The following is a 27,143-nucleotide window of genomic DNA, read 5'->3' on the forward strand; positions in this document are numbered from 1 at the left end:
AAGCATTGGGTTCCTTTCACTGGAACTAAGGGGCCAATCCCAACCCCTGAAAAACCATAATCCTATAAGTCACTCCAGAGTACATGTCCGCTATGAAGACCATTCCATGAAGCTCTACATACTGTTCTTGAGCTAATCTGAAGGTCACAGAAAGTTTGGAGGTCTGTAGTTATTGACTCTGCAGAAAGTTGGCTACTTCTGTGCACTATGTACCTCCGCATGTGCTGATCCCACTCTGTGACACTTCGTGGCTGTTGTTCCCAATTGCTTCCATTTTGTTATAACACTACTAACAGTTGACCGTGGAATATTTAACAGTGAGGAAATTTCTCAAATGGACTTATTGCATCGGTGGCAAGTGGCAACCTATTACTGTACCACATTTGAATTCACTGAGCTCCTTAGAGTGACCCATTGTTTTACAAATGTTTGTAGAAGCAGTCTGCATGCATAGGTACTTGATTTTATACACCCTTGGCCATGGGAGTGATTGGAACACCTGAATTCAATGATTTGGAGGGGCGTCCCAATTCTTTTGGCAATATTGTGTGTATTCACCTCATATTCAATATTATTATTTATTTTTTCACAAACCCTATCGTATACGCCCAGAAAACTTGATGCTGGATGCGATTCACTGCCATTTATATAAACGAGGGCAAGAGGAATCTTTTTATTTTTTATTTCTCCTTTTGTGGGCTGGAAGAGAAAGAAGGGCATATGGCATTAGAACAACACCAGTGTGAGTAAATTATTACTTCTTTTTTTTTCCATTTTAAAGTGAACTAACATTTTAAGGAAGCTCTCACTCTCTCTAAAGGACATAAAGAATGCAGAATTGGCTCTGTATGAGTTGAGCAGAGTGATTGCACTGGAGCCCAACAGACCAGAAGTGTATGAGCAGAGGGCTGAGGTAAGGAACAAGGGGTTGACCAAAAAAAGAAATAAAACAAGGTTTTAGTGTTATTAATGAAGCATGTGATTTTAGATTCTGTCTCCTCTGGGTCGCATCAGTGAAGCTCTGTCAGACCTGACTAAAGCCATACAACTGCAGCCTTCAGCCCGACTCTACAGACACAGAGGAACACTGCTCTTCATTTCAGAGGTACACGCATGACGCAGTAGCCGTCTTATCTGTCATGATGCCCTTTGGTTTTGGCTTTAATGGACTGAAGTGTTATTGTAACATATAGATCCCTTCATAAACTGTCTATACCATAGATAGCACTGTATCTATGTGGAGTGGGTACGGAGTCCAGGAACATCACGCTTGTTAGCTTTAGCACATTGGAAGATATTTTTTATTATGCAAGTTCACAGTACATGTGATTGATAAATGATATATAGAGATAAGGGATTTTTTTTAATTATAGGGGTTATTATGAGTAATCAAATGTATCTTTTGAGATAACATCGTGTCTACATTGGATGTGACAAAGCACCTGTTGCAAAGCATTTGTCTTTTGCGTTTGCATGTCATAAATAGAACGAGGCATCCGTCTACTGTCGAATTGTTGCGTCGCTCCGCATCCAGTGTAGACAGCATCACTGATTATAATGGGTTCTATTGTCTTTTGTCGCGTTGTGTCCTGCCGCTCGCTTCTGGTGTGGACACGATGTAGAAGTTCATTGTACTGTGAAAACATACTTAAACTTTTAGAACTTAGAACTTTCTCACCAATTCAAAAATAGCAATTTATTGAAATCAAGCTGACAATAGACCTTTTTTGCGAATCAAACTGATTGTTGCTGTTGTTGCTAGTCTACTCTAACTTTTAAGAGCATTAATTAATTTAATTTTGTTTTGTTGCAAAACATTTGTTGGAATAATGAAATGTTGATTGTTTGACTGTGGTGAATTTGAATTATGATTCAACAAATTTCTGTCCTTGTCAGTCAAGTCAAATTACAGCTTATGAAAAAGAGCCAAATTTTAAATTCAGAATTTAATCTTACGGTAACTTCAAAACAAAGTCTAATTATTTTTTTTATTGCTATTATTTTTATTATCAATTGGGTAAGATTCTTATATATATATATATATATATATATATATATATATATATATATATATATATAAACAAACATAAGACTTTGTTTTGAAGTGCAGGTTTTATTGCGTACAGTCAAATATGTCACATTCATTATTATATTATTATACTATTTTAGTTATTGGATTATTATAGGGATATACACTACTATTCAAAAGATTGGGGTTGGTAAGATTTTAAGTTGTTAAAAAGAAATCGGTTAAAAACGTTAATATTGTTAATATACTATTACAATTTGAATTAACTGTTTTGTATTGTAATATTTTTTTTAAATAAATGTATTTCTGTGATGGCAAAGCTGAAATTTCAGCATCATTACTCTAGTTTTCAGTATCATATTAGAATGATTTCTGAAGGATCCTGAAAAATTTCTTGTTATTATCAATGTTGGATATTTAACTTTTTTTCCCCAAGATTCTTCAAAGAATAGAACGTTCAAAAGAACAGTATTTGTTTGATATAGGATTGTTTTTGTAAGAGTGTAAATATCTTTACTATCACTTCTGATCAATTTAACACGTCCTTGCTAAATAAAAGTACTTCTGTCAGTACCACTCGGTTTGATTAAGATTATTGTAGTGGCTCTGAATGTTATTTGGCGGCAGACTTTGATCTGAAGGGTTCAGCTTCTGAGCTGTCTGCAAGCAAACCTGAGGGTTGAATCTGATAGCTGGTAGTGTAATTTTTTACTTTAAATGGTAGTGTAAGTTTAATAACTCATTGATGAATAATATTTACAGCTGCATCCTTTCTCTGATTGATTTTCAGGATTATATGGCAGCCATGGAGGATTTCCAGCAGTCTTTAGAGCTAAAGAAGAACCAGCCCATTGCTATGCTCTATAAAGGGCTGACATTCTTCCACAGGGGCCTTCTTAAAGTAAAAAAACAAAAACAAAAAAATACGTTTTGCACTGCATGAGTTTTATAATTCAGGGCATTGTGTAGTTTAGATGTAAGATCTGCATGCAAGTTAAAGAGGGTTGCCATATACCGTGCAGCAGACTGTATTGACAGTAAATGACAAATTGTACAGTCTATGCTACTACTAAAATGTTGTTTTCTGCTTGCAGGAAGCTATAGAGGTGTTTAAAGAAGCTCTCAAATTGAAGTCGGACTTCATAGATGCATATAAAAGCTTGGGCCAGGCTTACAGGTGTGGTGCTACTGACACACGATGATCTTAACAGTCAGACTTTTTAAATGTTCCTCTGAAGCCAATTACACGTGTGTGTTAGGGGTTGCACAGACTATTTGGCTAATCGACTAGTTGACTATAAGGCTCTTCCATGACGCTGTAATCTTGACATTGACTAGTCGCTGGCCAATGGAGGGTGCAACAGGATAAGCCATTTCATGACACACACACTCCATTTTCAACAGTTAAAATGACAAATAAATATATACTCAGAGGAGAGCTCTCCACAAGATATGTTTGATTATGCCATCTGGATGCTCAAAATGTATTGGGAATGCCCGTTTTAAACGGCTTATTGTACACGCAAGTTAATTGGCGTTTTTAACCTAATGTGGCAGAATTATTCAGTAGAGCAGAAATGCATCGTCAACACTGTTTCTGTGATTTATCAATAACATAGCTTAGAAACTGTAAGTTCTAGCATACATTTATTAGTAATTAAAACTCAGACCTTCACTATTTGTAGAGAGACGCTGCCGGTAGAATTAATTTACACACAATCACGCTCTCTTTCATTAATGCATTCATATAATGTCTTTATTGTGCTACTTTATCTGAATCTGATTCGGAGCAGCACTAATCTGTGAGAAATATAACGACCCAAAGACAAAAGAATTTATCAGAAAAGCTGTTATTTTGGGCAGCGCTGTATCATATGCCATAGCTGTCCTGTGCACAAAAAAACCCACGTTTAAGTCTCGGCTCAAGGTTCAGGCTTATTTGTTCATCAATGATGTCATCAGTGGCTAGTCGATGTCAACTCGACTTTCATCACATAAATATAGACTTGGAAAAAAACTGAAGTCGTTTAACCCCTAGTGTCTGTGTGTGTGTGTTGTTCAGGGAGTTGGGTGATTTTGAGAATGCTATGGAGAGCTTCCAGAAAGCTCTGTTACTGGATCAGAACCACATCCAGTCGCTTCAGCTCAGAGGAATGATGCTGTACCACCACGGCAGCCTGCAAGAGGCCATCGGCAACTTTAAGGTAAATCAATGGTGTGCCCCCCAAATGTGTAATGTGATGATCCATGGCTAGCTTTGCATTAAACTATTTTAATGCACAACATCGAGGCTGCCCGACACAAAGCATTCAAATTGTTTAATGCACACCTAGCCATGGTTTATCCCTCTTATACCATGGTCATTTGCAAGCATTGACAAGTTAAAGGGTCATCAAACCCCGCCTGCTGCAGCTGTGTTTTTTCACACCTTCGATTTAAAAAGGCTTCCAAAAAGGGGCGTGGTTGACTGCGAAATGGTGGGTGGGTATTGTGTGGAAAGAGGAAATGGTCTGCAAAAATAGGGGTGTCATTAGGTGCAGTAGAATTAGCGTTACCGACAGCAGCAGTTACTGCGGTTTTGAGACATGTTCTTGGTTCGCACGTTGGCATTGTTTACAACAGAGATGAGGGATTAGATGAGGGATTGAGTATAAGTGGCATGCAGCAGGAAGAACAGATCTCTCTGAATGTCATTCAGCTCTTTAAATCAGTATAGTTCAGTGAGAAATGGAATGTTATTCTGTATGACGAAATATTTTGCAAACGTGATAAATCTATATTTATCCAAATATGCACACTTCTTGGCAAGATGAACAACACGCCGACATGGTTGTGCTCTCATAAGAGAACAGGAACCACCCACGAACATGCTTGCGATGCGATAGAGGAGTCAGGCCCACGGAGATGTACTCGGCGGGGAAGCCTCACTGTAATCCTAGATCGGGGTATAAGCGAAGGGGTTTGAAGTTTCATAGTCTCGACCGCTGCCGCACATCAGAAGCACGCGCGCTAAGTTGCCGCGACTATCCGCACTGTCACTCGGCAGCCAGAATAAATCTATATTTGTCCAAATATGCACCTTTTCACTAAGAGCCCGAACACATGCGGTTTAGTGCATGTCTGTGGCCAGTTCTGACATAAATGAAGAAATTAAGGTCAACGCTTGCAGGTTCGCCGTGCGATTCCTTAAGTTCATTTGACTTTACAGAGCCTTTGTAGCAATGGCTTCCACAGACAGCGTCCCCACTACAGCTCGCTCAGCGCCCTTACTTCGTGTCAGCACAACGCCTCACTTTCCTCCTTGACTTTTCTGCACGCTGCTTCCAAAAATTCCCCACCATGTTTCTACAATAATGATGGAAGACGAACCTGACAGAAGTGACTGTCAAAATGCATATTAACTTAATTATATTTTATGCATACTACAGCGCAGTGATTGGATTGAATGAGCTTTATGTCATGAATTTATTAATTTCGAGAAACGCTTGGAACGGTCGACGTCAGCATGTTCCCACCAGCCCATACATGGTTCGAGAACACGCTGACGTCAGATTTCGTGACGTTGCAAAAATAACAATTTTTCATATCATATGAATAACCTTAATGAGTTTTTTCAATGATGTGCAGCCAATGCGTATCTGTTTACATCTCAAACAAGTGTTTTGGGGTTTCATAACCCTTTAAAGATGGAATAGTAGCGCATTTGAATGAACGAGTCGATAGCTAACAACACAGGCATTTGAAGAAGTTTTACTCACAGCCTTCTTCCAACACACAACCGTGAACATTAATTGCTGGAACCACTCCATCTTTTAGCATTAGACGAGCTACAAATCTGGAGTTGAACTGGGCCTTGTTTATAAGCAATCACCATATAATGGCGTCTCATGATGCGGCGCCAAATGCGATAGAGTTGGCAACACTGGGAATATTTACTTAATCTAATAAATCTTCAGGATTCATCAGTACACATTTTATAATATTCTATCAAAATGTGAATTGTTATGCCTCTGAAACACCCTTTTCTTCATTGCTGATGTAACTATAGTCACATATTTATGATTTATGAAGTCCTGTGTAAAATTTCCTAGTAAAGATTTACTTTTAACTGGAAATGTTACTTTACAGTAGAATTTATATCAGGAAGAATAATAAATCATATAAGCTTTAGCAAAAATTCAAGCTTTACGTTTCTGCTTTAAAGGCCTCTGGAATACCTATCTAAATAAGGGACGAGTCAAAATTATCTTCTGTTGTGACGATGCAATTGACAACACAGATTATGGTAATAATATCTTCATTTGTGTTCTAAAGACAAACTAAAAATTTATGGATTTGGAATAACTTGAGGGTTAGTAAATTATGACAGGTTTTTTGGGTGAACTGTCACTTTAAGTTACAGTTTTTTTAGGATTGCTTACACACTAAAATTAAAAGTAGTACACTATTAGCAAAAACTTACACTCAAGAAGCAAAACATCAGCCCATATTTGCATAACTGTAAGCACATTGTCAACCGCACACTTGTTGCAAAACTCTACACACAGTGATTTGCAAAACACTAAACACACTTAACATACATTACACACAACTCTATCATGAAGTCACTTCCTTGCAGTACCAAAACACTGACTGACAAATTACCGCACCATCCAACCAACTGGTTCAACACAGTCATCAGCTGTGCAAACACTTGTTTGCTTAATTGTAGACACCAATCCGGTGTATAAGCACTATAAAAAGCAGCAGATGAGTTCATCAGTCTTCAAGCACAATAGAAAGCATCAGAGAAAGAGGAGGAGACCTGGGACCAGATGGAGGTAGCAGCAATGCATGGATGGATTTGTCATTCAAGATGTTTCTTTCCAAGGTGTCTTGCTAATGTCAACATTGCCTGCGCTTTTGATGAAAATCTCTGGCCAGATCCAGCTAGGTGAAGAGATATTGTCTAGGTTGTTTTTTTTATTTTTTTATTTTTATAATTTTTACAGTAAGCTTACAGTACAATATGTAAAGTGACAGTATACAGTATGTTACAGTATATTGAATGTTCATGTCAACATTTTGGGCATGTTGAAATGAGTTTCTTCAGTCTGTCTTGTGTAGTGTTTGGTGGATTTACATTATATTTGTACATTGATGGTCGCCTGCTCTAATCATAGGAAAGTAGAAGCGCTAAAAGTTTTTTAGGTTTATCACAGCAGAGTGTAACTCATGCAAACAAAGTATAGTAATGTGTAATGTGTGTTTCATATGGTAACAAAGTGTAGTTTTTAAACAGAAATGTATAGTTTTTACAAGAGTGTTTAATTATGCAAAGGCTCTGTAGTGTTTTGCTGATTTGGTGTTTGGTTGGGCTAATTGTGTGTAGTATTTTGAGAACACGGGCCCTGTTTTGAAAATTGTGCTTAAGCAATCCAAAAAAACTGTATTTTACAAACTCTTATTGTTTATGTAAATGGTAATTCACTTGCATCAGTATGACTCTTTGTTGAAGATCAGCTAGATAGACTATCTTTAGTCAGAATGACTTGTGTAGATTTGTGCAGTTCCAAAGTCCCTCTTTGCAACGTCAATAACATTGATTTTAAAAATGAAAAAGTTCATTGTCTGTCACTTTTACTGTATACATTTGTTGGTTGGTGATTTCTTGTTTTTTTTGTTTCAACACAGTACTTTTCATTCTTGTATTTCTTGTGTTGTTTTATTAATTTCTTGTTTTGAATCACAAAACGAATACGTTTTCAGTTATTCTGGTGAGATGTTGACAGTTAACGTGTGGATGTGTGTCGTTCTGCTGTCATGAGTCTTGTGGTTGTTTGTTTGTTTCAGTGTTGTCTTTATCATGTCTTTCAGAGATGTCTGCAGCTGGAGCCCTATAATGAGGTGTGTCAGTACATGAAGGGTCTCAGTCATGTGGCCATGGGTCAGTTCTACGAGGGCATTAAAGCTCAGACTAAAGTCATGCTCAACGACCCTCTCTTGGGACAGAAGGCCAGCTCTGAATATCTCAAAGTCAAATATCTCAGAGGTGAGAAATTAGAGCTCTTTAATAACTTTGATCATATCATTAATAAACATGACAGAGTGTTTAACAGGTAAGTAGTTCTCAGTTGCTTCAGTATCTTTTAGCCAGCAAGATTGGCCTGAAACAATCTGGATGCATGAGAACAAACCTCATTTGTTGTTGTGGAAGCTCAAACGTGCTGTGTAACATGAGAATGAACCTCATTGGTTCTTGCTGAAGCTCAAACGTGCTGTGTAACATGAGAATGAACCTCATTTGGTTCTTGCTGAAGCTCATATGTGTTGCGTAACAAGAATAAACCTCATTGGTTCTTGCTGAAGCTCAAACGTGCTGCGTAACAAGAATGAACCTCATTGGTTCTTGCTGAAGCTCAAACGTGCTGCGTAACAAGAATGAACCTCATTGGTCCTTGCTGAAGCTCAAACGTGCTGCGTAACAAGAATGAACCTCATTGGTTCTTGCTGAAGCTCAAACATGCTGCGTAACAAGAATGAACCTCATTGGTTCTTGCTGAAGCTCAAACGTGCTGCGTAACAAGAATGAACCTCATTGGTCCTTGCTGAAGCTCAAACGTGCTGCGTAACGAATGAACCTCATTTGGTTCTTGCTGAAGCTCATATGTGTTGCGTAACAAGAATAAACCTCATTGGTTCTTGCTGAAGCTCAAACGTGCTGCGTAACAAGAATGAACCTCATTGGTTCTTGCTGAAGCTCAAACGTGCTGCGTAACAAGAATGAACCTCATTTGGTTCTTGCTGAAGCTCATATGTGTTGCGTAACAAGAATAAACCTCATTGGTTCTTGCTGAAGCTCAAACGTGCTGCGTAACAAGAATGAACCTCATTGGTTCTTGCTGAAGCTCAAACGTGCTGCGTAACACATGAGAATGAACCTCATTTGGTTCTAGATGAAGCTCATATGTGTTGCGTAACAAGAATGAACCTCATTGGTTCTTGCTGAAGCTCATATGTGTTGCGTAACAAGAATGAACCTCATTGGTTCTTGCTGAAGCTCAAGCATGCTGCATAACACGAAAATGAACCTCATTGGTTCTTGCTGAAGCTCAAACGTGCTGCCTAACAAGAATGAACCTCATTGGTTTTTGCTGAAGCTCAAACGTGCTGCGTAACAAGAATGAACCTCATTGGTTCTTGCTGAAGCTCAAGCGTGCTGCGTAACAAGAATGAACCTCATTGGTTCTTGCTCAAGCGTGCTGCGTAACAAGAATGAACCTCATTGGTTCTTGCTGAAGCTCAAACGTGCTGCGTAACAAGAATGAACCTCATTGGTTCTTGGTGAAGCTCAAACGTGCTGCGTAACAAGAATGAACCTCATTGGTTCTTGCTGAAGCTCAAACGTGCTGCGTAACAAGAATGAACCTCATTGGTCCTTGCTGAAGCTCAAGCGTGCTGCGTAACAAGAATGAACCTCATTGGTTCTTGCTGAAGCTCAAACGTGCTGCGTAACAAGAATGAACCTCATTGGTTCTTGCTGAAGCTCAAGCGTGCTGCGTAACAAGAATGAACCTCATTGGTTCTTGCTGAAGCTCAAACGTGCTGCGTAACAAGAATGAACCTCATTGGTTCTTGCTGAAGCTCAAACGTGCTGCGTAACAAGAATGAACCTCATTGGTCCTTGCTGAAGCTCAAGCGTGCTGCGTAACAAGAATGAACCTCATTGGTTCTTGCTGAAGCTCAAACGTGCTGCGTAACAAGAATGAACCTCATTGGTTCTTGCTGAAGCTCAAGCGTGCTGCGTAACAAGAATGAACCTCATTGGTTCTTGCTGAAGCTCAAACGTGCTGCGTAACAAGAATGAACCTCATTGGTTCTTGCTGAAGCTCAAGCATGCTGCATAACACGAAAATGAACCTCATTGGTTCTTGCTGAAGCTCAAACGTGCTGCGTAACAAGAATGAACCTCATTGGTTCTTGCTGAAGCTCAAACGTGCTGCGTAACAAGAATGAACCTCATTGGTTCTTGCTGAAGCTCAAACGTGCTGCGTAACAAGAATGAACCTCATTGGTTCTTGCTGAAGCTCAAACGTGCTGCGTAACAAGAATGAACCTCATTGGTTCTTGCTGAAGCTCAAACGTGCTGCGTAACAAGAATGAACCTCATTGGTTCTTGCTGAAGCTCATATGTGTTGCGTAACAAGAATGAACCTCATTGGTTCTTGCTGAAGCTCATATGTGTTGCGTAACAAGAATGAACCTCATTGGTTCTTGCTGAAGCTCATATGTGTTGCGTAACAAGAATGAACCTCATTGGTTCTTGCTGAAGCTCAAACATGCTGCGTAACAAGAATGAACCTCATTGGTTCTTGCTGAAGCTCAAACATGCTGCGTAACACATGAGAATGAACCTCATTTGGTTCTAGATGAAGCTCATATGTGTTGCGTAACAAGAATGAACCTCATTGGTTCTTGCTGAAGCTCAAGCATGCTGCATAACACGAAAATGAACCTCATTGGTTCTTGCTGAAGCTCAAACGTGCTGCGTAACAAGAATGAACCTCATTGGTTCTTGCTGAAGCTCAAACGTGCTGCGTAACAAGAATGAACCTCATTGGTCCTTGCTGAAGCTCAAACGTGCTGCGTAACAAGAATGAACCTCATTGGTTCTTGCTGAAGCTCAAACGTGCTGCGTAACACTAGAATAAACCTCACTGGTTCTCGCACGTCACACACTTCTGTTTATCATAACTGATGTGTGACGTGAGTTAACATTTTATTATATAACATTTTATTTATTTTTAAATAATCCATTTGGAGTTGAAATATGCCTCTGTTTCTCTCTTGTGTAATAGAATACTCCCGTTATTTACACTCTCATCTGGATGTACCTGTTGCGGAGTATAATGTTGATCAGGATTTGCCTGGAAACTTTAAGAACCACTGGGCTAAAAATCTTCCCTTCCTCATCGAGGACTATGAAGAACAGCCTGGACTTCAGCCTCATATTAAGTGAGTAAATAAAATAATATAAAAAGACAGGCTTTTGTGTTTTTGGGAATCAGACACATTTGATTCAGATTTATAGATATGGTTAACTGGATATCAGTATATTTTTGCACTTAGCTTTCTTTTATCCCCTCGTTGTCTCTCTTTTTCTTGTAGAGATGTTCTACCTCAGAATTTTGACAGTTACTCTGCGGAAGTTCAGAAGCTCATCTGTACAGCCGATCACCTCGGCGCACTGATGCAATACGACACGTTAGGGTTTCTACCAAACCTCAGAATACACAGAGGTCAGAGCTCTTGAAAATTACTAAGTAATAAACTTTTTCTAAAAAAAAAAATGAATTACTGAAACATTGCAAATCTATCTAATATCATGTGGTGCAACCGTCAATTAAAAATGAATAACACATTTTTCTTGTACCTTAAATACAAAGTCATTGTTATACTTAAATATAATTTTCAGGGTTTCATTTATTTTATATCATCATTTTAGTTTATTTATTTGTTACAAAATCATGTCAATGATTTTCTTCTTTTTTTCTTTTCTTTTTTAAGTCAGAGCTCTTTAAACTCACCAAATAATACAATTATACAAATTCTTCAAGAAAGGTTTAAAAGACCTAAAATAACCTTAAAAATGATCAATTATCATGGTGCAACCTTTAAATAAAAATTAATAACATAATTTAAATATATTTTTGGGGTTTGTAAATTAAATATAATTGTCAGGGTTCCTTTTTTTTATATCATGAAATATTAATTTATAAATCTCATAAAATTTCAGTCAATCCACATGACATTTTATAACCTGAACTAACCTTGGCCTGTCATTAAAATGGCCAGATTATCTAATTTAAAAACAATTATTAACTTTCATTGACTTTCATATTGACAGTCGTTTGGTGTCTTTTTTGTTTTGTTTTATATATGTTGGTTGTACTACAAATTTTTGTTTATCACATTACATGACTGATTTGAATGGAGAAATGTTTTTTAATAATAATAATAATAATAATAATAATAAGCAGTGAAGTGGTTTTTTTTTCCCCTCTTAGAAATAATGATATAAAATTATTCCAGACTACTTAATAAGGTTTTATTAATTAATTCTCTATTATGATATCAAAACCGTTCACCTTTCTATATTTGACTATGCCTCCAAAAAAAATATCAAAATATTTGAGTAATTCAGAATGCATGTCATAGATGTATTCAAGTCCTTGTATTTATGAGTTGCATTTTAATGTTGTTTTGTGTAGCGATGGGTTTGGCCACCATAGAGGTGATGCAGGCCATGCAGCGCACCTGGAGTAACTCGAAGGTTCGAGTCAACGGAAAGACCAGACAGCTGCAGTGGAGAGACATGTTTGACATTGCAGTGAAATGGAGAAGGTCAGATTCCAGCTAACGTGCCTGAGCTCTTCTCACAGCTCTGTTGAGGGTGTTACCAAAGGTTAGGTTTGATGATTGATCTTTGTGTGTGTGTGTGTGTGTGTGTGTGTGTGTGTGTGTGTGTTCACGGGTGTGAGCAGGATTGCAGATCCAGACCAGCCTGTGCTGTGGTTGGATCAGATGCCAGCCAGGAGTCTTAGCAGAGGGTTTAACAACCACATTAACCTCATCAGGTGTTGTATCTCCCCTCAACGTGTCCTTTGTTCTGTTAAGCTGCCAATCCTAATCGCTTAACAAATTGTTTTGCCTTTTAAAGGGTTAGTTCACCCAAAAATGAAAATTATGTTTATCTGCTTACCCTGAGTGCATCCAACATGTAGGCGTCTTTGTTTCTTCAGTAGAACACAAATGAAGATTTTTAACTCCAACCATTGCTGTATAATGCATGTCAATGGAGTTTTTTTTATGTACATAGATACCTCATTTGACCAATCTAATGAGGGATCTATTTACACATTTCTATGATCGCACCGGGTTTTGACCTTCTTTGACTGAAGTAATGACAAATGGGATCACTAGATAAGATTTGTCTGCAATGAGGTAAAAAAAAAAACATCCTGTTCGGTTTCTCGCAGAAACCGATAGTTTCATGTTTTCAGACATCAATGTATCATCACGAGCTGCAGGGTTTAATATGGATTCGTATGTATGTGGTTTTTACATTCATAGTGGCTCTCATATAAAAAAAAAAAAAAACATTGACATGCATTATACAGCAACGGTTGGAGTTAAAATCTTCATTTGTGTTCTACTGAAGAAACAAAGACACCTACATGTTGGATGCACTCGGGGTAAGCAGATAAACATCAAATTTCCTTTTTGGGTGAACTAACCATTTAAGGGTTGTTCACACCAAAGACAATTATGTTTTAATAATGGGTCTAATTTTTCATGCCACAAGTATAATGATAACGACAAAAAAAGAACAATATCATTGGAATCACTTTCAGAACGATAACAATATTGGAGACCAATCAGAATTCCCCTGATTTTTAAAGAGCTCAAGCATTTGAATCATGTTAAAATCCTAGGGCTAGATCATGGGTTGACTTCCCAGCAAAATTCACTTGCATAAACTTCAACAACTTCTTGAGGTAATTTCTTCAAACAAAATCCCCTCAGATGAGACTGAGGGTACATACCCTCTGAGGATAGTTTAGAAATTGACAGAAAATACATCCTTTTTTTTCTTTGTTAAATTTGGTTCTGTGCACTTGCCTTTAACCATGGATCAAATTGAGCAGCTAACATCACAATCATAATTGAAATTTTGTACATGCATTCCACAACATATGAGTGTCGAAAATTTGCTAGCATGTTCATAACACTAAATGAGAAAGTTACACGAGAAAAAAACATCCTAGGTTAACCAGTATTTCCGACTCCTCAAATGGTTTTGTATTAATAAAAGGGTTCAATTCAACAGACGATGTACAGTAATTGTAGCGTATAATAAACAAAGTTATCATCCGTCAACTAATATAGCAATGTTGTAGTTATCTTAATCGTTCCTAATGTGAACGGGCCTTTAATGTCATGGCTTCATACAATAACAGCAGCGTCAAAAAATATTTCCTTCAAATAGTTACTGTAAAGGTAGTGCAAAAACATAATGTTTGGCATTTGAGCCACATTAGTACTGTATGCTATCAAAATAAAACGCCACTGTTTTACATGTGATCATTATCAGAGTTTATCAGAGTGGCTCTGTTCACAGTAAATGCTGCTCCACATAAACTCCGTCTTTGCATCTGCTCTGATTTTGGGACACTTTTAATGTGTTTGGGAATGCAACAAGCGGCCACCACCGCCCCAGTGTTTTTCGTCACAATATAAGTTTGATGGTTTAAATGTTATAATATTACAGTGAAATATTACAATAGTATTTTTTTCTTATTTGTTTTTTATTTGGTAATAACAACAACAACAACAATTGTATTATTTTATAGCCATATTGAAATACAGTTGTGGTCAGAATTATTGGCACTCCTGGTAAATATGATCAAAGATGGCTGTAAAAATAAATCTGCATTGTTTATCCTTATCATTAAAAAAAAATGAAATATTTAAAAAAAAAAAATGTATATCAGGGGGAAACATTATGAAATAAATGTTTGTCTCCAAAACATGTTGGCCACAACTATTGTCACCCCTAGAATTTTCATGAGTAAAATGAAGTATGTTCCCATTAATATTAATAAATGAATAAATAAATAGCACACCAGGGTGACTAGGAACATGAAAATCTCCAGCCTAAAAGCCTAACCAGGGACTGGGGCTGCAAATTAGCCTTTGGCTATAAGCCTATATGTGGAGCATATGTGGACGTCTTGTTTTACAGACGTATAAATATAAGGAAACAAAGTATGGTAATACTAGTAATTGTTTACTAGTATTCTACTAAACATAGTCTGTTTTTTGTTTAAGTGAACATAATCAGTTGAGAAAGTAGACACATTCGCTATTAAAGTGACAGTAGCCTAATATTCCTGCTGCTGTCTGTTTTTAATGTTAATCAAACAACAAAGCACAAAAAAATCACTTTCTTTCACTACTTTATTCAATTTATGTACCTGAAAACTGCTGTTGACCTCCCTGAGAAATCTGAAATGCACTGTTTATTTAATTTGTATTTTTGTTATATTGTATTTATTTGTGCTTTTGCTTGTAGTTTGATTAGACTGTTTACTTGTCTTTAGTAATGTTTTAAATTGATATTAGTTAGGCTAGTAGTTTTAGCTGTGGTATCGAAATTGTAATGGAGAATTGTAAATTTTCACTGGGATCTAACATTTTGATGTCTTAATTGTCTAGTAACAGTTTAATTGCTGGTAAAAATTATTAATGGCCGGTAATTTTAAGTCACCAACCATTGGCAGCTGTGGCAAAAAGTTAGTTTTAGGCCCTGCTGCTTGGTATAAAGAAGCCTTGATACCATATCAATAGTATATATAGCAGCACTGATATCATTGATTCTGCACAGAGAAGACAGACTCTGTGAGCAGAAGCGGTTTCACACCTCAAGAAGTGTTTCCGCTGCATTAAGTGCTGCCGCATGCTATACAGAGAATAGTTATTTTTATCTCACAACGGTGGTTATTTAAGTAATGACCACAACTTAATGATAAAATAAGATGTAAGTTAATGAAACTTATAAAATGGTTCAGGAGTTTGTTTAATAGTATACACTATTCATATTATTAATAATAATAACTGGCTCTGGTTTATGTTTAATAGTATACAATATTCATGTTAATAATAATAATAACTAAGTAGATGCTCTGATATGCAGCTTCTGCTATTGATGTCAATACTCCAACCCATAAATGTCAAACTCAAAGTGTGCGCGTCACGTGATTAACTGCTAAATTCAAATGTGCTCTTGTGCTTTGGCTGGCGCTGATCCAGAGGCAGACTCAGCACAACTCATATATCACTTCTGGTCAGCATTTTTAAACAACAAATTTTCTTATTAGCAAAAATATTCATAGGTTGTAAAAATACACACTAGTGACTTTGGAAGCTGCGATAACAATTGAGAAAATAGCTTTTCAAATATTCTTTCACGTTGTGTATTATTTGTTGTAACTATACAGGTTTCTGTTTTTCTCCAAGTTGACTAACTGCCAACTTTCATGTCTTGAATTCATCAGTAAATATGTGTACATTTAAATCTGCATAAACATGGCGGTGCACATAGCCCGTTATTATACCTTATTGAGCATCTAACATGATCATTATGAAAGTATTTAAAACACATATTTAAGAATCGGAAAATCTAATTTGTTACAATCTACTTAATATTTGAATTATAAGAAAAAAATGAAAAAACAATGACCTACACAAGTTATACAGCGTGAAGTGTCACATGCAAGCTTAGCATGCCGTCATGGAAATAGGAATGTGGTGCATTTTTTTGGGGTACACATTACGCTGATGTGGCTCAGGCAGAACGTTTGACACCCTTCTAACCTGTCAACATGCGTGCCAATAAAAATATGTGCTGCTCATGGTTGTAGTGTGAAACTATGGAAGCCCATTTCAGCCACATTAGAAGAAAAAAAAAATCATGCTCTGGTAACTTTGTATGTCACAATTATGAAATTATGAGATTAAAAAGTCAAAAATATGACTTAAGAGCTCGAAAATATGTCTTAAAAAGATAGTTTGGGATATTTTGTTCTTGAACAGTAAAGGTTTTTTATCTGAAACTAGTGGCTCAGTGGTTCATGTAGGTTGTCTACAAGCCAGAAGGTTGGTGGTTCAATCCCCGGTTCCACCTGACTAAGTGTCGAAGTGTCCATGAGCAAGACACCTAACCCCAGCTGCTCCCGACGATCTGGATGGCGCCTTACATGGCTGACATCGCCGTCGGTGTATGAATGGGTGAATGTGAGGCAAAAATGTAAAGCGCTTTGGATAAAAGCGCTATATAAATGCAGTCCATTTACCATTTACCAATCACTTTGAGAGGAAGAAAACATTAGAAGATGGTAGCCATTGACTTGCATTATAAAATAAAAAAATGTTGTCGTCATTTTGACTTTAAATATCAATTGTGACATATCAATTTAAGTCATCATTCCTATTTAGTATGTCATAATTTAGTGTCTCAATTTAATTTTTTTAGATTGATAAGATAAATTGTTTTAATCTCATAATTCTTTACCGTTTTCGACGTTTTTAAGTCAGTTTTTGCTTTTTATTAAGTCGGAAATGGGCTTCCATATGAAACAAATTTAAAACGATTAATTTGGTTGTTTTATAGTGTTTTAATTCTTGTTCTATTGCTTCACAGAGGGCAGATCATAAATATCAGATATCTGGAGTACTTCAGTAGTATTCTCATATTTGTAAAGGACAGAATACTGGTTTATCATGGGTGAGTTACATTATTTTATTTTTTATTTTTTAAGGAGCTTTTAAATGGATACTTCACAGCTTTTTCATATTAAACTGTTATTCCCTTAACTAAAACGGGTTAATACATACCTCTCGTCTGAGTATGTGCACTTAATTTATCTGACGCGTGGTGACATTCTGATACCATTTAGCTTAGCCCTAGCCTAGAAATCTAGACGCACCCTAGCGGCAGCAAATCTAATTTGCTGCGAGTGTCATCTAGCAACTCTCAATACACTTCTGAGCTGGAAACACCAAACTCTGGTCGGGCCAATCACATCGTGTATAGAGTCGGTGGGCGGGGCTTAACATAATGACGGCTGAGTTGCCCTTGCGTGCTACTAGTAAACACAGACACTGGGCGTCTTTCGAATCAGCTTTGACCGCGACTCTGGAAGACTTGGAGTTAAGATTTTCTCTGAGAAAAGAACAAAGAACGGCACTTCTTAAGAAGAGATGTATTTGGAGTTTTGCCGACCGGATACGGCGAAAGTTTAATCTTTCAACTAGCTCTGCTTCACCTTCGTTGCTCTGGTTGGTTGTAGCGCTATCCAATTGCGTGCACGCCACAGATGGAGTTTGAAAGACAACCGTTTATCCCGCCCCTCAGATTGAGCCCTGTCAATGGTGAGTTTCCAGACCAAACATCTCTATGTGGGTCTGGCTTGTCAGGCTAGCTTAGCCCACTAAGCCCAGTTCATTCACTATGGTACCAAACAGACATCAAGTTAGAAGCGACCAAACACCTCCACGGATTCCTTATTTAAATACAGTTACACGAATAGTTGAACGACCAAGTAGGGTTACAAAATAAACCGTGGCTCCTCCCTCAGTAAAAAGTCCCGGCTAAAAAAATCCTCCCTCACATCTCCCCCGCCCCCCTATTGACAGAAATGAGAGAGGGAGGGGGAGATGTGAGGGAGGATTTTTCACCTGGGACTTTTTACTGCGCCGAGTCGAAGTACTCTCAGAAGTTTTATTCCGCCATACATTATAGTTCTCCTTTTTAACCTGCTAAGTAAAGTGCCACGTTTTATTTTGTCACCATACTTGCTCATTCAACTATTTGTGTAACTGTATTTAAATATGGAAAACGTGGAGGTGTTTGGCCGCTTCTAACTTGATCTCCGTATGGTACCATAGTGAATGAACTGGGCTTAGTGGGCTAAGCTAAATGCTATCAGAATGTCAACGTGCATCAGGTCGATTAAGTGCACGCACTCGACAAGAGAGGTATGTATCAACTCGTCTTAGTTAAGGGAATAACATAGTTTAATATGAAAAAGCGGTGAAGTGTCCCTTTAAAATATACAGACAAAAGCCATTCATTCACAACCTTCATTAATTTATTCACAACCTTCATTATTTTATTCTAGGGCTTTAATTAATTACACAATGTGGCGATTCATTAATTACTCCCAAAAGATAATTTAAAGTCGTCAAATAGATATTACAAAAAGTAGCTTCAGAAGAAAATATTTTTGGGCTAACTGTACCTTTTAATCTCTTTTTTTATAAATATGGAGATATGATTTATTTTATTTCATGAAATTATAGTCTAAATAAGAAACTAAAACTGCCAGTAGGTGGTGGTAAATGTCTGAGTGAGTCATTGAGTCATTCATTCATTTGATTCGTTCACATTACTGATTCATTCTGGAGTGAATTAAAGGGTTAGTTCCCTGCAAATATGAAAATTCTGTCATTATTTATTCACCCTCAAGTTGTTCCAAACCTGTATGAGTTTCTTTATTCTGCTGAACACAAAATAAAACATTTGGAAGAATGTTTGTAACCAAGCAAATAACAACTATTCACTCCAACAGTAGGGAAAAAAATACCATGGTAGTGAATGGTTGTTCTATCTGCTTGGTTCATTCTTCAAAACAAACATTCTTCAAAATATCTTCTTTTGTGTTCAGCAGAACAAAGAAACTCATACAGGTTTGTAACAACTTAAGGGTGAATAAATGATGACAGAATTTAAATTTTTGGGGGAACTATCCCTTTAAATGGTTCTCTTTATAGTCCGTTGAATCATTTGTTCACTTGATCACTTAAAAGATTTCTGCTTTTGTCTTTATATTTTCGTTGGTAAAACTGAACAAAACAGACTAAACTGTCTATAACAACACAATATTAACTTATTTATTTTATTAAACTGTTGTATAAGATCAGTATTGCATGTGCACTCATCTTGTGCTATTCTGGACAGAGAAACAGAATTTGTGTGATCTTGCACTCTTTACTCGTTTGCCTGCAGTGTAATCGCGCATCGCACCAGCAGGAACGCGCACTGACGCGACCACAACAAACGTGCCCAGAAAAACACCCTGAGACTTAAACTCAAACAGGGGCGTTTTTGCCCCATATCTTGAATTTTAGGGACATGCTAACTGCATTCTATTGGCTTCATCACACAGTGAGTTGTTGGCCTGCATAATATTCTGCATCAATCAACTGTATGAAATGTAAAATTAACTAGTAAAATGAACTTGAAGTCCGGGGTGGTTAATATTTTTAACATGTGATTTAAAAAAATAATAATAATGTTTTACCATAACTAATAAATCTAATTAAGGCATTAAATCGACAGCCCAAATTTATTCATTCATTCATTCACAACCTTCATTCATTTACAGCCTACCTTCATTTATTAATTCCCCGCAACTTTATTCACTAAACTTCTCATTCATTCATATACACAACCTTTTTTATTATTATTCTTATTTTTTATTTTTTTGTGATATTTAAAAATATTAAAATAAAAATATTTTTTTTAATCAGCAAGGACACATGAAATTAATACAAATTGACGTTAATGACATTTATTACGTTACAAAGCATTTATTTCAAACAAATGATAATCAACAAATCAAATGCATTGTTCATTCGTTCATTCATTTATTTATTCACACACCAGTCAAATAGGTAAATAATTTATTCACCTTGTGAAATTATTCATCTTTTATTCTTTGTCCATTTATTCATTCACTGTATTCATGTTGATGGAGGTGTCCTCTCTTTATCAGGGCGTATAACCCACGGGGGCTTCAAGAAGTAAAGCAGGCTCTAGAAAATGTTAATAAAGTGGAGGATCTGCTGCCCATCATGAAGGTATTAAACATGAGTTTTACAGCTGCTCATCTGTACCTAATTATCTTCATCATTAAATGGATAATTTGTGTGCTAAATTAAATCTTAAATCTTTCTGGTTAGACAAGTTCTGACTATAAAAGTCTAAATCATCTTTCTCACCCTATTCCTTTCTCTCATCCTTTCTTGTACACCATACATATTATGAACGATACATGTTATGAATGATTGCTCATGGTTTTATTTGTCTGTTTAAAATTATGATTGACATTTCACAATTACAGTTTGTGTTTTTGAATTGCCACATACGGTTATAAATATAAGCAAGTTTTCAAGACAGTTGGTCTAATATTTTTCTGTGTGTTTTTTTACTTCTGAAGCAGTTCAACAGTAAAACCAGAGATGGCTTCACAGTCAATTCTAAAGTGCCCAGTATTAAGGATCCTGGGAAGGAATATGACGGTTTCACCATCACCATCACTGGAGATCGGTGAGAACTTGCACCTAAAAATGTAGGGTTTCGTGAGCGTTTAAAAGGAATCAGAATCTAAATCTTTATTATGGTAAAGGTGTGAGCTAATTGTCTGTTGTCCAGTGTAGCAATGTATGAAGCACTGCTCTCTTTCAAACCAAGCAGCTTATGTTGGCTATGATGAATGAATGTGAGTTCATGAGCCTAGATTTATGGCCGCTAATCTCAACACAGACCCTCAGGCTGTTCTGATTTGGTATGACATATCTTTTTCTAGCTGATTCCTACTAGCGGAATTCCTGTATCAGACTTCCAAACAATCAAATTCCCAATTACTTCCTTTTAAGGGGATAAAAACTTTTTACATAACTTTTATATAGAGTAGGGCAGGGGTCTCCAACCTTTTTTCATTTGAGAGCTACTTTTTAAAAATGAAAGTCGCCAAGAGCTGCTCATATTCTACAATACTTCAAACTCTTAAATAATGCATCATAATTCTCATATTAACAACAATCCAAACTGTTTTACACCTGAAAGAGTCTAGTAGAAGTTCCAATAGTCTGTACCAATACCATAAACATTTTACGGTAGTCAGTACCAATTTTAGTACCACAGCAAAATGTTTTTTTTGTTTTTTTATTTTTATTTAAAACGTTTTTTATTTACGATGATAATTATTATAAGTAAATCATACATAAACATTTAAAGGCTGTAGGCCTATGCTGTTTAAAAGGTAATCATTGTTTATACATAAAATATCAAGTGAAAAATAAGGAACAATCTAGGCATAATTATTATTATTAGTAGAGCCGTATTATTATTACAGAGAGATGTAGTTACATCTACTGTATAGGCTGCAACAGTAGCCTAATATAGTATTCTGTCATTTTCTCCATGTTAAACTTCACGTTAAACCAAACTTTTATTATGACGGGTTGCCATGAAGACCTTTGAGTGTCGTGTGTTCATATGACAGCTTACTTTAATCAAACGTTAAATTCTCATGAGGTGACAGTTTATGTGTCTGTGTGTCCTCATAGTGGCACACGGCAGAGACACGCGAGTGTGTGTGTGTGTGCACACGCGGGTGTGCGCTCCTGCGCCCTCGCATCTGCGCCCGTTATTCACGCAGAGATGCAGAATTTGCAGGAGTAATTTTAAATAGTAATTTGCAGTTTAATATTCACAGACGCTAGTATATATTCGGCTACAGTTTAGAGCCCTGCGCTTGGATTAACACTGTGTACAACTTGGAAAGCTGTGTGTACCAAATATACTCGGGAGTCGGTAGCCTACTACCGGAAATGCTGGTATCGTCTTTTTTTTTATTTTTTTATTTCACTACCAACATCGTATTAAAGTAGCCTACCTGTACTTGTGACAACCTTACATTTGCATGTTTACATTTACATTTGTTCATAAATAAAAAATTCTAAGTCAGTCTAAATTAGCTCACTGATTAGATGCAAAGTAGCCTACGTCTTGGCGAGCTACCTCCAATCAGGCCACGAGCTACTGGTAGCTCGCGAGCGACGTGTTGGAGACCCCTGGAGTAGGGTGACCAAACGTCCTGTTTTCCCATGACATGTCCTGTTTTGGCCCTAATATAACAATTTTCTATCCATACAGAGGGGGCATATTTTAAATGTATTGAAATAAATAATGAATCTTTAAGTAAACTTTGAGTATCATTTGAGCATCTCTTTGCAGAGCTGAGTGTCCTGGTTTAAGGCAGAGGTGAACCGTAACTAAGTACATTTACTTGAGTACTGTACTTAAGTACACTTTTTGAGTGTCTGTACTTTGAGTATTATTTGATTTGTGAAACTTTGACTTTAACTTTACTACATTTAAAAGGCAAGTCTTGTACTTTGTAATCCACTACATTTCTATCAAGGTCCTCAAAGTCGAAAGTCATATCTGTAGCAGCTTTTAAAATCAGTGGATGATTTTTTTCTTCTTTAAAAGTTTTTTTTTTTTTTTTTTTTTTTTTTTTTTTGTTGCAGAAGGCCTTTCAGTAATCACTCTTCTAGGGTCATGTAAAGTTTCCCAACATTTTTTGAACACTGATCAGTTTATAGAAGTGGAAGAAGACAGTTCCTCTGCACAGTGTGTGCACTCATGGCCATAATTAGAAAGTATGTTTCAGTTTTTAAAGAAGTTCAAGGTTAGTTTAGTTGGCATACACTAGATGCATGTCTTATAAAAAGTTAAAAATGTAAATGTTTGGGAGAAAGTGTAAAGGGTTGGAAGAATTTCAGAGTTGTTACAGAGTATTGGATCCGTGCATTCTGCCTTAAAGTGACAGCAGCTTTGTAACTTTTATACACATATTAAAATGAGTTTAAGGTGGTCGTATGTCAGATAAAGTACTTTTACTCAAGTAAAAATCAGTTTTTAGAACTTGTAATGGAGTAATATTTGACCAGTAGTACTTTTACTTTTACTCAAGTAATAAGGTTAGGGGGTACTTTGTCCACCTTCGGTAATCAAAATATGGTCACCATATAATATAGAGTGTTCAAGCTGTCGTATCACTAACAAATTCTAACAAATAGCATAGGAAAACATGCTAAAATGTTATAAACATTCTATCATCACGCTATATCATGTTAGCAATATGTCAAAACATGGTAGCAACATGTTAAATCATTTTAGCAATGTGTTAAAACATGCTAGCATGCAGACATGTTAAAACTATGCTAAATCATGCTAGCAATGTTTAACTTGCTTTTTTAAAACCATATTAAACTTTCATAAAAGGGTTTATCAAGCCTGTAACTAGTCAGAGCTGGTTGGCTGGTCATAGAGGTTTAAGATGGATGTAGATGGTTTAAGCTGGTGTCCTGCCATCTAAAGAAGTTGCCAAATCCATCTAAATCCAGCCTGTTAAACCAGCTATGGCCAGGCTTTTTTGTCTTTTGCTAATTGTGTGTGTGTGTGTGTGTGTGTGTGTGTGTGTGTGTGTGTGTGTGTGTGTGTGTGTGTGTGTGTGTGTGTGTGTGTGTGTGTGTGTGTGTGTGTGTGTGTGTGTGTGTGTGTGTGTGTGTGTGTGTGTGTTAGAGTGGGAAACATGCTGTTTTCAGTAGAGACTCAGACCACAGATGAGAGGACGCAGCAGTATCAGTCAGAAATTGAAGCACTCTATAAAGATCTCACAGCCAAAGGAAAAACCCTGATGCTCTCCACTGAATTAGGGGTAAGAACATCTGTTTGTTTGAGTGTCTGTCAGTCTCTGCACACCGCTGAACATCCATTTCACAAGCTGCTCTGTCTCCTACTAAACCTGTCGTGTGACTGCTGGCGTGTGTTCATAAGTCACATCTCAAAGCAAATTAATTCAGTATCACGTAAACACAGTCTCACTGTGGTGCTCACAGCTCTGGAATCTACACCTGTCTGACCTGTTACACAGAGAATCATGGGAGTTCTGTGACTTGTGTGCCTTGTCTCTCACTCGCGCACACGCACTAATAGACCCACTTACACGGTTACACCCAGTTTTATCTGTCTGTATCCCTAGATCACGTCACACATGCATTTTTCAGTTTTATATATTTTTTTTTTATAAAAGAGTGTTTTATATATATATATATATATATATATATATATATATATATATATATATATATATATATATATATATATATATATATAATATAATATAATCTATAACCAATTTATTATAATCTGTAATTAGTGGTGACTGTCAAAATAATGCCCATTTTGTAATCTATACGGAACTTAATAGAAAACTAATTTCCAACTTTTATTCTGCAGTAACCCCTTTTGTAGAGAGAAATATTTTCAGGCCCCCCAACTACATGTCCCCGGAAAAAGGCCATTTCTATTTGATTTTGTTTTTAACATAATTATTCATTACTTCATTCTTTAGTTACATGATCCTTCAGAAATCCTTCTAATATGCCAATTTGGAAATCAAGAAACATTTCTGATTATTTTCAATGCAACTATTTAAAAAAATAAAAATAAAAAATTATATAAAAAAAAGAATAGGAATATAAATGCACCCACATAAAGACACTCCCAGACATGTACATTTTTCAAAGCGCTTTTCAAAGGCTTTGAGTGCCTTGTAAAGCGATATATAAATCGAACGCATTATTATTATTACATTTCTATAGGATTTATTTGATATTGTAGTTAATACATTACTACTGTACTTAACTAATTGGCCTCTTAAAACTTTCGGCTTCGAATTGTCAGAAGCTAATATTTTGAGGCATGCAACACTGTGGTCTATCTTTATTACCCTCCGTTGCACTGGTGAATCCGAGAGTGAGATATGCCTTTTCATATTTCTTGACTTATCACCACACTAGACAGTGGCCGTGCCACACTAGAGGCTTTCTAATGGACGTTGCAAACCCATTTGTCCTTTGTGTCCGAGTGCTGGAGTAGGATACATCCAAAATAGTTATACTATCGGGTATTTGTTGTGTCACACCGCATCCAGTAGATAGCATCACTATTCAGGGAACAGACAGTCACTAAGGATAAACTACAAACATACTTCTGTCAATTAAGTGGGAAGGCTGTGATTAGATTTTTTACTAAGTCATATGGTGTTTTTTGTACCTCATTTAAACATTTCATATGACTATATAAATAATAATCAAAGTTATCATTGTCAGCATCAATGAAGCATAGCTATTTTTATTTTGTTTTTAATTTGATAATTACAAAGCGTTTTCGTGGTTAATGCATTGCTAATTTTGTAATAAAGTTCAGCACTATTTTACATTGTGAGGAAAAGTTTTAATCAAGTTTCATTATTCATTTAAAAAAACTATCGGCCAGTTGTGAAAGCATCTGACAAATACATGAATGTCATAGCCTAGATATTATGTCAATCTGCTGATTTGTTGTTATCATTATTATCCACCATTAAAACCCTACGGATAGGTGGAACCAGTGATTCTCCGATTTAATAACTTAAGAAAACACTTCACTAGAGAACACAGTCAGTGACAAAGCAAGGAGAAAAATAATTAAATATAAACAAATGTGCAACTGTAACGTATATTGTTATAATAGTAGTATTTATTGCTTTTCTTTCTCTCTCTCTAGGACGCAGATGCCGTTTGTAATTTAATTCTTTCGCTGGTGTATTATTTCTGTAACCTCATGCCACTGTCTAGAGGCTCCAGGTAAGAAAATGTTTAATTTCCCTGTTTAGAGAATATTTATGCTTGCATGAGAATTAGGGATTTCAATCTTAGTTTATGGGTAGAAACCTCTCATATACTCTTCTCATTTTAAAATTAACATATATTTAATTGTTTAGGTAAAAATAATGATAATCTTTGATTCTGCCTTGACAAAGCCTAAAAGTATTTAAACGTTATTGATTTGTCACGTCAGAATTAAAGTTTATCGTTTAAAATTGGTTTGAATGTTGTTCCTTGGAGTTTGAAAATAAATATAGGTAAATATCAAGTTAGAAAAACCATGAAATAAATAGGTGGATTAATTAATAAATACATCATCAATACAAGTTTTAAATAGCATGCATAAATTACTTTTATTCTTTTAGCATGTTTATAATATTGATAATAAGTTATATAGTTTTATTGGATTGAAAAGGAATAAGATGAAAATACTATATAAAAGATGTATTTAGATATATATTTTAAAGGTGCACTATGTACATTTTAGCAGTATTTAGCAGCTAGTTTGTGAATTGCAACCGTCCACTGCTCATCCCTCCCTTTTGAAGCACTTAGAGGAGCTACGGTGGCCAACACAGGACAAAGATATCATCGTCTGAGACAGCAGAGAGTAGCTAGTGCACTGTAAGGCAATTGGTTCATTTACGGCTTCTGTAGAAACATGGCGGCACAAAACGGTGACTTCGCTGTAAGGGGACCCGCGGTGTATGGAGATAGAAAGGGCTCAAGCCAATAAAAACATAGCGGTTTATTTTGTAAGGTCTTTATACACCACTGAAAACATAGTTATATATATTATATTGAATTTCTGTCAATAGATCCTCCTAAATATTGCACAGTGCACCATTAAAAAGTGTTCACTGTAACTGTACATTTGTCGGTTTTACTTTGTGAATAGATTGTTAATATTTTGACTTAATAAATTGGTCATTAATTGCGTATGTTTTTAGTCCTACTAAGATTGGACAAGTTTCTCAATCAAACACAAAATACTGATTACACCACATTA

The 27,143-nt window shown here is 36.3% G+C and overlaps 1 protein-coding gene across 1 annotated transcript in view; it reads left to right on the forward strand.

Annotated features, from left to right (window-relative positions):
- Nucleotides 1-27,143, forward strand: part of ttc13 (tetratricopeptide repeat domain 13) — a 40,343-nt gene that overhangs the window by 11,052 nt on the left and 2,148 nt on the right. The window contains exons 6-20 of the mRNA XM_067417306.1: nt 821-913; nt 989-1,105; nt 2,820-2,930; nt 3,124-3,206; nt 4,092-4,233; nt 7,886-8,060; nt 10,867-11,023; nt 11,177-11,307; nt 12,280-12,412; nt 12,553-12,645; nt 17,271-17,354; nt 20,407-20,491; nt 20,851-20,960; nt 24,006-24,141; nt 26,034-26,113. Of these exons, the coding sequence (XP_067273407.1) occupies nt 821-913; nt 989-1,105; nt 2,820-2,930; nt 3,124-3,206; nt 4,092-4,233; nt 7,886-8,060; nt 10,867-11,023; nt 11,177-11,307; nt 12,280-12,412; nt 12,553-12,645; nt 17,271-17,354; nt 20,407-20,491; nt 20,851-20,960; nt 24,006-24,141; nt 26,034-26,113 (1,730 nt within the window). The remainder of the gene's footprint in view (nt 1-820; nt 914-988; nt 1,106-2,819; nt 2,931-3,123; nt 3,207-4,091; nt 4,234-7,885; nt 8,061-10,866; nt 11,024-11,176; nt 11,308-12,279; nt 12,413-12,552; nt 12,646-17,270; nt 17,355-20,406; nt 20,492-20,850; nt 20,961-24,005; nt 24,142-26,033; nt 26,114-27,143) is intronic.

This window comes from Pseudorasbora parva, chromosome 15 (assembly GCF_024679245.1).
Source record: "Pseudorasbora parva isolate DD20220531a chromosome 15, ASM2467924v1, whole genome shotgun sequence".
Lineage (NCBI taxonomy): Eukaryota > Metazoa > Chordata > Actinopteri > Cypriniformes > Gobionidae > Pseudorasbora > Pseudorasbora parva.